This window comes from Passer domesticus, chromosome 5, assembly GCF_036417665.1.
Source record: "Passer domesticus isolate bPasDom1 chromosome 5, bPasDom1.hap1, whole genome shotgun sequence".
NCBI lineage: Eukaryota > Metazoa > Chordata > Aves > Passeriformes > Passeridae > Passer > Passer domesticus.
The window spans coordinates 53026962-53040181 of record NC_087478.1 but is presented as its reverse complement, the minus strand read 5'-3'; the positions used below and the strand labels follow the sequence as shown (position 1 = coordinate 53040181).

General features: G+C 40.1%; 1 protein-coding gene across 7 annotated transcripts in view; it reads right to left on the bottom strand.

Moving 5' to 3' along the window:
- The window catches only part of VWF (von Willebrand factor), a 134160-nt gene that overhangs the window by 27159 nt on the left and 93781 nt on the right, over window positions 1-13220 (bottom strand). For all 7 annotated transcript variants that reach the window (XM_064420511.1, XM_064420512.1, XM_064420508.1 and 4 more), the window contains 5 exons: window positions 11038-11081; window positions 6689-6866; window positions 3454-3674; window positions 2318-2510; window positions 1324-1665 (listed from right to left, as the gene is read on the bottom strand). In XM_064420511.1, the coding sequence (XP_064276581.1) occupies window positions 1324-1665; window positions 2318-2510; window positions 3454-3674; window positions 6689-6866; window positions 11038-11081 (978 nt within the window). The remainder of the gene's footprint in view (window positions 1-1323; window positions 1666-2317; window positions 2511-3453; window positions 3675-6688; window positions 6867-11037; window positions 11082-13220) is intronic.

Sequence of the window (13220 nt, the reverse complement as noted above, 5' to 3'; positions counted from 1 at the left end):
TTAGACCAAATTCACACAGACATTCTTGACTTCCTATGCCATCATTCCTCCAGTCTGAGTTTAAAACATGAAAAAAAGCATTTGTTTTACACTTCTTTTTTGTATCATGCCTTTAGGATGCTGGTTCTCCAGTTCTGAAGTGAAAAGTATCCAGGGAAAGAAGACAAAGCAATAATAAACAACTCAACTAGAAAGGCAGGAGGTGAGAAAATTAACTGTGACATCGAGACACTCTCTGAGGAGGTAGCTGGGAAAGAAAATGCCTACACACATCCGCATCTAAGGCACTTGACTAAACCAGACATGCTGAGGGACTATCTGAATGTCTGCAACCAACAATGCAGAAAGGTTAACAGGAGAAAGTGGAAAATAAGCCACCTCAAGAGTTATTTACTTGTACTTAATGATACCTTGCATTTTTGGCAGATCATTAGGTATGCCTCCTAACAGCAACAAAAAAAGAAAAAAGAAAAAAAAAAAACAGGAAAAGAAAGCATAACTACTTGTCTGTGAGAATTTAGGAGAGAAGGCATATAAAGTCTAAGTTTGGCTCTAGCATGGGTGTCTTGTTTGCCATGCTTGGGTTCTGGAAATATGCAATACTCACATCCTGCTACACAGCACAAACTTTTCACCTCCAAAATACAAACAAAACCCAGGCAGAAGGAGAACCAGATTTGCAAAGCAAATTACAGCTGGTTCAGTCACCCTAGCTGGCATGTCCTGGCAAGAAATGACACCGCAAAGAGAGGCTATTTCCCAAAAAGAAATGGGGAAAACCCTGTAGCAGAAACTTAAAATCATACTAGCTCTTCCACCACATTCTCCAAAGTTTCAGCTTTGATGGAAACAGAAGGATTTTGGGAAACTGTTACACAGAAAAGTATTATTTTGTGCCATGTATGATAGTGACAGGCTGGGAAGCAGTTCCACTAGTCCACATTACAAGTTTTTCTGTCCACCTCAGACCATCCAAAGTCTGTAGCAAAGCAATGATATCTGCTGCTAAAAGAGCCTAGCAGACTCAGCCCAAACCTGGTGCCACAAATGTTTGGTGGCTGCAGAGCCAGGTACTGTCACATAGCTGTGGTTATCTGTTCACAGTTTATTTCTCCCTATCCTGGAATTTTATCAGTTAGCAGTTTACCAAGAAACACTTCTTTCATAACATTCAGCTTAGTGGGTGACCAACCAGTTACAAGATCAGCAATACCACTTGTACAATAAACTTGATCTGGAACATTCAAAAAATTAATATTACACTGATGAGACGTCCCAAAGCAGGGCAATTTCTGTATCAGTTTAGCGCAGAGAAACTCTTACGGCAAATCTCAGGTGTTCTCCAGTCTACACAGACGCCATACTCCCTGCAGATGTGAGCATAGGAAGTGATCATCTCACAGGCCTCCTCCTCATAGCAGCTGCTCTCCATGCAGGCCTCGTAGAAGATGTTGGGGGTGATGATCCTGTGGCACTCTGCAAAGTGGTCTGAGAGCAGCAAGTGGCAGTGGCCAGGCGCACGCTCGGAGCACTTGTCTTCCCTCCGGCTGTCGCAGACCTTGCCCGGCTCTGCCACCGTCCAGTCCTGGATAAACACGCTGCTGTCAGCAGTGGCAGAGCCGTTGCGCAGCGTGAAGTCATTGACATGGTTCTGGTCACACAGCCCTGGCAGGGTGAGTAAGGGGAAAAGAAAAATCTCTGAATAATCAGCTCTAAAATAAACCAAAAAAAAAAAAAAAAAAAAAAAAAAACAGGGATGGGGCAGATGACACTGGTTGGGGTGGCTCGAGGAATTAATGGTATTCCTTATAGCTGTTGTCAACAGAGGTCTAAACACCCTGGGTCTTGTTTCTCATTTTCTCACTAAAGGAGGTCCAGGTCATGCCACAAAGGTACAATCTCTGTATAAATTACACCACTGAGGATGCCGTAGAATTAACTCACTGAGGTAGCAGTTGCCTTCTCAAATTTTTCACCTTCATTGCAAGCACTGGTCAGATTTCTCACAGAAGTGAATTTGTAAGAATCTAAACCCATATCCTAAAAGAGGCACAAAACTCCGTGAAAAGATAACTTGAAGCAAGAAAAAACAGAAAACTGTGTCTGCTGTTCTTTCTAAAGTATTCCTGGGCATCAGTGAGCTATTACATTGGGGATGAGAGTAGAAAAACTTCCACAGATATCCAATACTCCCCCAAAAGTGTGGGACCAGTTCACCCAGAGAGTGTACAGACTTGGAGATTCACAAATTGCAATAAATAAATAGAAGTTCAAGCCCAAATAGGAAGCTGTTAAAAGTAATGACTTTCAAACTTACCACAAAGCCCTTTTGTTCCCGAAGAGAAGCTCTTTGAATTAAGTCTAAGAATAAATTCATTGTTTCTTGGAGTAAATGTGAGATTATGTCCAAGAAGAGAGAACTTGATTTCATGCATTATTTCTCCATAGGCAGTTATTTCAAACAAGCTGCTGGAATAGGGGATAGGAACCCTTTCACCATTAACAGTCACCTGTTTGAAAAAAAAGGTGAGGTGGTCATGTCAGTTTTGGCAAGCAGTTACAAATCAACCCAATTTTACAGTTGAAGCACATTTTGACTTGACAAATACCTGACGATCTAACTGAATCTGGACATAAACAATTTTGCCAGCTGAAGGTTTCTACTGAGTCTTAAAACATACAGAAATACTTGACTTCATCCTGTGAATTACATGAACAACTCTTCCAACATTTTCCTGTATAAGCACACTCTTTGAGCACCACATGATTACAGACTAACAACTTGTAATGCTACAAGGGCATTACAAGGTTCAAATGATGTCTCAGTAGAAATCAAGGCTGTCCAGCACCATGCAGAACTCGATGTAAGTGTTTTGGTCCACTCTGTTTTGCTGCATGAGTCAGAAGAGATCATTTTGGCAAGTTGGCCAACACCTGTATGTCTGAGCAGCCAGAGGCTGAAAAATGGGTTGAGTTTGAATATTCTCTGCCTATGAAACAGATGTAATGCATACTAAGCTACCCCTTCTTCTAATGCTGAGGTTCAGTTGCACACAAGGTGAGAAGCAACTCCCTATAGACCTTCAGCTGGCCAGTCAGGCACAGCTCTGTGAGGGACAGAGAACTCTCCCATGGAACAAACATAGCGTGAGGGACCAAAAGAGGGGAATCAGAGTGCAGTATGTCCTGCCTGTAATCCTTCTGCCTTTCTGGCAGAAGCATCAGGGACACATTGCCAAATCCCATGTTCTTGACATTGGCACACCAACACAACAGGGAGAACAAAAGGAGAAACATGTCTAGCTCACTATGCAAACACTGATTGTATCATGAAATGGAGAAGAGATGTTAAAAATAGGCTGAAACTGGATCAAGAGACAAAATTTGTCCCCATAACCTGAATTCTGCAGCATGAACAGACAATACGCAGATGAATTCATGGTGTGTGCTTACTGTCATATCACTGAAGAGCTGCACTGCCACACCACGATGCTTCACTTCAATGGAGTCCATACAGTTCATCCTGGGTGCTGCTCTGCAGGGCCCTTCATGGAGCAGGACTTCAACATCATGGTGCAAGTCTTGAAATAAGGTGTAGGAGCAGTTGCCAGTCAGCTTAAAATTCAGCCCATCAAAAGTGACGATATGTTGAGATGAACTTCCTATACAGACACCTGAAAATAAAGAGCAATAACAACAAAAAAAAACATGTAGAAACATTTTAAATTTTACTTCTTTTTCACAGCTGTTGTGGTCATGGGGAACCAACTAATTGGGAAAGAGAAGAAATAACAAATTGCAAATGGTACAGCTAACATTGACAAGAAACTTTGGTAAATACTTCATCACACATCTCCACTATTTTTTTTTTAATATCTTTGTCTGGGAACAATAAGTATTATAAAAGATTTGGATAAACTTGTAAAAAATCCCTTTGCCTAAAACTTATTCACATTCAGTATGATTTAGTAATAGATTTTATGTAAAAAATAAACAGGCAAAATCCCTTTACTGTTTGTAGAAAGACTAACACGCTGTTTAACCTTTGCATTGCATGATATTCTGTACAGTGTTACATTTGATTCCAAATAACACTATTTTACCCTCATCGACATGTCACAAGTTGATACCCAGGGGCTTTGTTTTTCAGACAGGAAACAGGAAAACTGCAGAGAAATAATATGCACAGGATAAACCAATGGCCAGCTGATAGCTCAGTGTCCTGGCCATTGGGTTATAAACACTTTCTTGTCTTCAAAAACTGGAAAACAAGGAAGATTATAATCCCAGAAGAACCAAAACAAAACCTGATGCTTCTGGCTAGTATATTTTCAAATCTCTTGCTTAAAGGATAATAAGGACAATAAAATCAATGCCAGCAAAACATGTAAGGGGGAAAATTACCATTGTTAATAATTCAGTACTTTGATTCTAGCTGAGAATAATCTTTTTCCTATTCAGTGACCTTCAAATTTAATTTCCCAGGAAAAGGAGGGAGGGAGGGAGGGAGGGAGGGAGGGAGGGAGGGAGGGAGGGAGGGAGGGAGGGAGGGAGGGAGGGAGGGAGGGAGGGAGGGAGGGAGGGAGGGAGGGAGGGAGGGAGGGAGGGAGGGAGGGAGGGAGGGAGGGAGGGAGGGAGGGAGGGAGGGAGGGAGGGAGGGAGGGAGGGAGGGAGGGAGGCAGGCCCTTGGAGCACTGGAGCATCTTCAGATATTTTATCGTAAATGCTTATAAAGTTCATATATAAATAACAAAGAAATGAGTTAGCAATAAAACCACATTTCTTAATCTTTACTTATTCATGAACATTAAAAAAAATTAAGGATACTGGGAATCCTTTTAAATTTCTCATAGGTTTCTGTAGCACAAAATGCACTAATGTGAGCCATTTCAAAGTAGTCTAAGAACACACAACAGCCATGAATCACACTGTAAATCATGCTGCTGTAAAACTGATAAGTTCAGCAAGCAAGCACCTTTGCAATGTAACTCCTGAACTATCTTCAGAACTCAGATGACCTAAGAACACTTTTTCAAGGACTTCCTCTTTGCAGAAGCATTTGTCACATCATCCACACTGTCAAGCCATGGCTGGAAATTGTGTTTTAGCTCTCTAAATGAGTGAATCATGAGTCAATTTAGCAGCATTTTCATGGGTGCCAGACCAGCCTCCTTCCATAAGGAGAGGTGCTGTCTCACACTGAGCTCCTACTCAGCACCTCCTTTGCTATGCCCATCTCTGCTTTTCTGATTGCTGAGAGTTTTGTTTCACATAGCATCAGAATCAACCTCTCCAGCTGCTACAGATGTTGCTTTAGTTGGCACAGAATCACCGTGGTTGCAGTCATTAAAAGAGGACTTGACCCATGGGAGTTTTTAATCAGCTTGGGGTGAGGGGGATTACATGTTCCCTCCTCCTGCAAAATGAAAACTACCTACTTTTCCCTCACAAAGTAGACAACCTCAGGAAAAAAAAAATGGAGTACCATGGCTCATTAAATTCATAAAGAGATAAACAGTTCTTAGCTTATCTTAACTCAAGTGACCTATAGGGCTTTTCCTGATAATCCGCTAACAGCATGAAAAGTTATTTTCATTTACTCCTTTCAGAGGATTTCTTATGAAGGTATGTCTTGCATGCCAAAAGTAATGCCCTTGTGTTGCTAGCTATGTGTTTAGGATCAAGAAATTTAATAAAGATGCACTTCTTAAGGGTAGGTATCACTAAGACTATCTTTTAAACATCTTCAGATGGATAGTTGTAAGTATTTTAGATATTTCTACTTTTTCAAAATCCTTGTAGCAAACCAGAAATGTTAGATTTAAAGTGTTAAGCATTTAGATCATCAAATACACTTTTAGGAAATGCTAAAACAATGGGTGTAAAAAAATGTTGTATGTCTAAGAGTTCAGGGATCAAAATCCAGCTATGAGCTTTGGTATTTCAAGCAGTGTCTGGAAGAAATTGTTCTTAAATCAGCCAGCTCAGCAGAGGACATTTTAAGTTGAGATTATATGTTGCGAAGAGGTGTATATATATAGGGTTCTGATCTACTTCTAAGAAGTAAGCATATGAATTTAGATTTAAACCCACTCTTGTTTTAATAAATACATCACCAGCCTCAGGGCTGCATCCCTCTAACCCTGTAAATGTGAGTGAATGCACTTAATTCCTGTTCCTGCCATCCTAGCCCAGGCAACAATCACTCAGCATTCAGCCTTTCTGCTCAGACACTCCGTGTGAGGTTATCTGGCAGCAGGGAGACTTTCAGGTTGATGTCTTTGTACTAGACCTTCTTGATTGAGGGCAGGCCAAACCCTTAAGCCCTGAGATGGACCAAGAATCCATTGCTTGCTTACAGCTTGCCAAAGTAAATTCCTGGTTTCTCCCATACATCTTCCTTCCCAGCTCACACAGCTTTGGAAATGGAGTGTGAGATTCCCTGATAAAACACTGTCAACTCTGCTAATGCAAAAAAATCAGTGGCCCTGAACCTGCAAGTAGCATTAGGCATCAGTTAGGCTCTTACACCCCTAATTATTTGCTTAAATGGCTGTATAACAATTAAACAGCAATTTCCCCACCCTGGTCACCTTTGAAGTGGCTGAGAAGCTCCACTCAGCATTACATTTGTGGTCAAACATTTCAGGTGATAGGGAGGGAGAAGCATCCATGGACATATACTCACATGGGCACATCCATCGGCAGCCGCAAGTTTCCTCCACCTTAACAGCAGGAAGGCTGCTGTGACACACAGGTTTTGGCATCCTCTCACAGTTGATGTGATGGCTCTCCAGAACTGTGTAATCTCCTGGGAAGCAGGTCACAGTGTGGCACTGGTCTGGTAATGTCCACTTATCACCAGGCTAGAGAGGGAAACACAGATATTCAACAATTGAAACCAAAAATGCAAAATTTGGCCGATGTCATGGAACTACAGCCAGAAAGTGAAGTGACCCTGACAGCAGTGCTACTCACATTAGCCTTGGAAAAATAAATAATGGAATGTGCTGTATTAAAGACTTCATGAGGATGAGAAAGTTTAAATTAGAAACACTAATAAGCAGGCTGCAATTCCAAGCTAGAGATAACAGTCTACAATAGGAGACTTTTTGTTCCAACCACCTATAGTTAGAGTTTGGCCATCCTACAACATACATGGAGAGCAGAGTAACAAAGAATTCCCCTCAGCTTTACTTTAAATTTCAAATCCTTTACTTTTCATAAGCCACAGATGGTCAGAGCACAGCAGGAATTTCTATTTGTTCCAGACTAGGAAAGTGTGGAATATTGTAGTTATTTTGTCAACAACTCTGAAACTTTAAAACAGCTCCTTTCTTCCCAAAGGGAAATTGTTCCTATACCAGATCAGTGTTATTACATGTACATAGTGGATTTCTAGATCTAAATAATTAAATGTAAAATATTTTCTATTTTCTAAAGGAAAGTCTGGATTTTAAGGCACCAGGATTATGTACTAATAAATGACAGAGAAATAGATGTGCAGTGTCTCAAGATTCCTATCTGCAGAAAGCTAAGCTCTCTGGCCCCAGTCCTACAGAGCTCTAAAGTCCATAAGTAGGCTGAATGAGTTTTGAAACGGTGTTCATCCCTGAAGTGGGCATTCCCAGGAATACCCCCAAATGTGGGAAACAGCATTTCTCGGAGTTCTCTCCACAGAGGTAAGTCCAGAAACACCAGTACCAGTGAATGGGTGCTTCTGTTAGCTGGGTAACATTCCTTGATATTCGCAATCAGAAGTGTGGGGAAGAAAAGAGAATTGATACTGGGTATGGACATCTCCCATCCTGTCCTTCACAGTTTAACCATCATTTCCATAGAAGAGAAGAAAAAAGAGATAAAAATACCTAAGTAACAACATCATTCACAGATAATTCTTGTAATTATAGAAGTATTTTTCTGTATCTCTGAGCTACTGGATGCCATCAAGGCTAAATGAGAACTGCCAGATTTGCGGCCACAAAAAATTACATATTAAATACAGGTTAATTTACTGGACTTGTTTTATATGTTTCAGGACTTTGAGAAGGAAACTAAAGAAGGAAAACTTTGAGAAGGAAACTTTCTTCAGGTTTGTGAGCTAGAGAAGGCTGTGAAAAAGTAATAAGAGGAGTTTTAAGGACAGCAAAAGTTTTTCTATAGGAAGAGATAGAATGGTTTTTAATTACACTTGTCTCTCCTTCCACCTGGAAGGGTAGATATATAGCTGTGCAAATCTGGCTTCCATACATATTTAATTGGTTTTATTCACTCTTTAATAGGACATTTATTAGAAAACATCTAAGAGCTGGACAAGAAAAGCAAAGCACAAGATCTTAAAAAAAAAAAAAAAAAAGTTGAGGGATAAAAAAACTCCAAGAATCCTAGTGTAGAGAAAAACACAGGGACCCTGAAGACAAAGAGAGCTTAAATCCCAATTGATATGAAACTGTAGGAGCAAAAGCAGGACAGAAAGGAAAGCAAAATCAGGGTTTTTAAGCTGTGAAGGATAAGTCTGCCAGAACACTGCAGGAAGCCTCAGACTTCCTCTCTGAGGGAGCTCTGAACCTACAGACCTGGACATGCACACTCTGTGTCTTGCTGTGCATCTGCAGGAGAGAGACCTGCGCATCTCAGCAGCTCCCTTGGGTGTTTTCTCTTAGTTTAGATGAGGTTATTTGTTTGTTTGTCTCTTCTTTAAGCCAAGAGCTGAACAATACTAGAAAAGTCATGGTAATAGCTCAGGAACATAGGGTTTGCCACCTTAAACAGCCCAGAAATGCAAACTGCACTACAGATCACTTCATGAGAAAATGTAACTATCATAAGACAAAAACCTACACTTCTTTACCACCTTTATACCTGCTTCTAAATTTCAAAACAAGACTAACAATGAAAATTAACTATGTATAGAAAATAAAACAAAACCAAAACCTAATTTATCGTAATTGTCCTGATATTCTGCCAACTGTCCAATTAAAACATTACACATACACGTGGTTCTTTACACGGCTTGTGTTTGGCACTTCTGCAACCCCTTGCCACTGGACCTGATGAGTACTAAAGACTTCCAAGGATTCAAAGAACAGCTGAACAAACTCACAGAGGACAAAACTATCAAGCATTAGCAAATACAAAAAGGTGTTACTTGCAGCTCAGGGTGTCCCTGAGTAACAAATTGTTTATGGCTAGGATAGTTCAGGGAATTTTTATACATATTTATTAACATTGCTTCCCTGACTCCTATTTTTGGCCACACAATAGAGGGGGTTGGATGGATTTTTGGCCTGATTCAGCACATTTGATCTGCTACTAACAATGACCTTAATCAAGAATATTCCTTCTACAGTCACTTCCAGGGTAGGGGTAATAACAAAACAAAACATGAAAAAGTAACAAATCGTAATATTCCCAACACTGATAGGATTTAGGCAGAGATTTTTGATCCTGAGAACTCAGATTTCCTTGCAAACAGCAGTAGATCAGTTCCCACAATCTCCAGGTGCATGACAGACATCCCAGTTGGGGAGCTGAGCCTTCTGCAAGAATTCTCTGAGCAACACCTGAAAGATTATGAAGCTGATGTAAAAGCCTGTGTTTTCTGAATCGGGGAAGGAAGAGCCTTGATTCTTCCTTCCTGTGGATTTGCGGGCTGTGCTGGAAGAGGGGAACAGAAGAGTGGCACCTTAGAGCCAGTGAGGCACAGCAGAGGATGCTGCACCACAGAGGCAGGAACTTCCACAGTGGCCTGTAGGCTCCATGGGATGCTCCAGAAGGCTGTGGCCTCACAGTCCCTTCCAACACCTATTTTTCCTGGCTGACAGAAGAGGCAACTTAAAATCCCCCTAAAGGCTGCCATTTGAAAGTGTGGCTCATTTTTATATGGAATAGAGCCCAGTCTGTTTCCTTCTAAAAGCATTTCAGGCAGAAAAGAAATTGTGCTTTAAGTTTATCACCCCCAAAAATGCAACCTGACATGTCTGAAATTCAAGTTTAGCCTTCCCAGCACTTAACTACACATACCCGTGTCTGCTTCTAGGAGCCCAGAGGTCTGGTCACATTCAGTTCAAACAAAATCTGATTTTTTTTTTTATTTTTTTTTTGTCTTAATAAAGAAGTTTTTCAAGTTTAGTTTTTGTTTGTTGGGGTTTTTTTCTTAATTAGGCCAGTTTTGATATATTTTCTGTGCTTAGGTAATTCATATTCACTTATTAGCCACACCCTTCCTTCACAGTCATGTCTTCACAAGGGAAAAACCAAAGGAATATTTTTTTATGTACTGGTAATTCAAGATGAATCCTAGAGTAGAATTCATAACTGATCCCTACTAGAAAACATGGTACAAGCTTATGCTAATATTTTTAATGCATGTAGTAGGATATACTCTGAAAAACCTTGGCATTTCACCTGAGATGAAGAATCTGAACCATTTACAGCATCTGGAACACCAGCTTCTTAGAGTGGGATCATTTTTGAGAGCTCAGACAAGCTTACTTACATTCTGAGCATTTTTTCAGGATTAATGAGAACTTTCGCACAAACAAACTCCAAGAAATTTGATTTCTTTGCTAAAGAGATGATTGTACCTAGAGACTATCACACAATAATTATCTTCCTGTAAAACTGCCACAGGGACAAGGTATTTGTAATTTCAGCAGAAGGACAGTGGCTGGACAATGAGCTTGCCCCTGCACATGCTCCTTTATTTGGCCATGTGTAGGTGTCCCAGAAGTCCTCTCACCAAGAGACGGAAATGCATTTTTTTGCTGTCAGGGAAGACAAATGTTGTCACTGCTCTGCAGTGGTTCTGCACTGACTTCAATAACATTCAACACTCTGCAAGATGAGATTATGTTGGAAGAAGCCTCCTCTGTGTGCAAAGTTATCCCACCAGTTCAAAATCCAACATTTTCTTCTTCCAGAATAATTCTTGATATCATCCCATGCTTTTTGTTGGGTTAACTGTGAAGATATTCATGTTCTTGCACAAACTTTGCAACTTAAAAGCCAGATGGCCAAAGCAGGCAATGCACTTACTCTCTTTTTGTTTCCATCCTCATCTATGCATTCTCTGACTGGGTCTGAAAGAGAAGCAGACATCTTTTAGTCATCCCATTTCCTTATCAAGCCTTTTAGGTGATCACCAAAATACAGATTGCTTACTTAAAAACTTGATTTAAGCTGTGAGAAGTTTAGGGGTTTTTGTGCTACAGTGTGTGAATCCCTACCTGAAGACTGCAGGCATTTGTCCAAAGAGCACAAGAATAAGTCACAGAAGGCATAAACAATGACCATGGTCCCAAAATACTCCGTGAGCAATAACTGGGCTGCAATTCTACAGCACTTCTTGCACAGCCACAGCTCTGGCCAGATGGTGCTTAAAGGATGAGCATGGCTTTGGCTCTGAGGCACAGCCCAGCCTTACCTCAGAGTCTTATGATCCATTGAGAACATTCCTGGGAATTAGCAGGTAATGACAATTTCCACACCCACATTTATTAAATGCAGGAAGATCAATACAGCATAACTACACAAACAGCTGTAATAAGAACACCCAAATTCAGTTTCCTTACATTTAGTCATGACTGTAATGAGCATTTTTTTCACATAATCAGTTAAACAGTCACAGGGTACACACTGAATTGCAGCTTCTATGTTTGTATTCTTTCACTACACAGCTAAAGATATCTTGGAAGCAATTTCATTTTTGTACTATGGCATGACAAATCTCTAGGATATTAAGACCCTGACTAGCAAATTCTTTGTAGAATACTAGACTACGCTATCCTATATATCCACTCTGCTCTGTCTTTTCCAGGATAAGTAATGTATTTTGAAATCATTTAGGAACTCTTTAAAATCTTTTTTTAATGGTATTATTTTTGGTACACTTCCATACAAAACGCAAGACTCCCTCTGCATGAGAAATCCAACTGTATGAGTCTAGAGGGGAAAATTATGCTTTACAGATTGTATGAAATTTATATAAAACAAAACAGAAAAAAAAATCCGAACAAAAAAAAAAATCCCCACCAAAAAAAAATTATATCATTTTTCACCCCCTAGCAAAGTCTTCACCATCAGCCAAAGAGAGCTAAATTTCTCAGATTTTAGGTGTTGAAGGTGTCTATAGTTCAAGACTGTCTATAGTTCAACAGCTTTTTGAGCTGTTGGAAAAGCTTTCATAAAAAATGCAAAGCTTTCACCTCTGGTACTGATAGGTTACAGCACAGATTGCAGTAAGAAAATAATTACTGGTTCCAAATTCTTGCTCCCCATCCTAAATCTTGGATCAATGTAATTTACAGCAAGAAAAATCATATGTTTTACAGTGTGAAGAGAGGAAATGCAAAATAATGCTTTAAAAGCTTATTTTAAAAGAGAGGAAAGAAAATGGCAGCTGTTTAAATCTAGAAAATGGCAGCTGTTTGATGCTCTGGAGAGATTTTTAAATGCCAGAAGCCATCCCAGCGGAGGCTGATCGGATATCTCCACGCTGGACTGTGAACACTCTGCAACTTCCTCATTCTCAGAGGTCCTTTGCTCCACAAAAAAAAGGCCATTTACTGTAGTGGAGATGTAACTAAGCCCTCGTAATGCTGGCAAAAACCTGTGCAATGACTAACACCACGAGGCAGTGGTGAGAACGTGTGGATGTTATTGGAACAGGAATAACAACAGTGAGATGAGGGATAAATATGTATATCCAGACCAAGGAGGTAAAGAAGTAAAATCCTGGTCAGTGTTGGAGCAAGGTTCCTTAGAGAAGGAGTGTTGTCATCTACAAATAAATGAATACTTATTTAAAACATTGTACACTTTTTTCCCCAGTATCTGTTTCCCTGGGAAAGGAAATTCTTTATTATATTTCTTTTTGCCTTCTATTTTGGCTGAATTTTCTCTAGACATACACATAGCAATATCTGAAAAACACAACTTGAAATCTTTGCTCACAACATTTCTGAAACTTCTGAAACATGCCCCATTCATTCATGACAGCTTCAACTTTCCTGGTGTCCTTCAGTTATTGAACAGTCCTGGGTACTGATATTATCAATATTTTTATCAAGATTGATTTTTATTAAAATGCTAGCTTGAAAGTTCAGGCCTAAGCAGTTCTAAAAATCTTGCTGGAATTGGGCTAACTGGAATAGCAGCTGGATACATATTTAAAGGGCTCAGATTTGGTTTCATGCCTAAGTGATGAAGGTGGTCTAGAT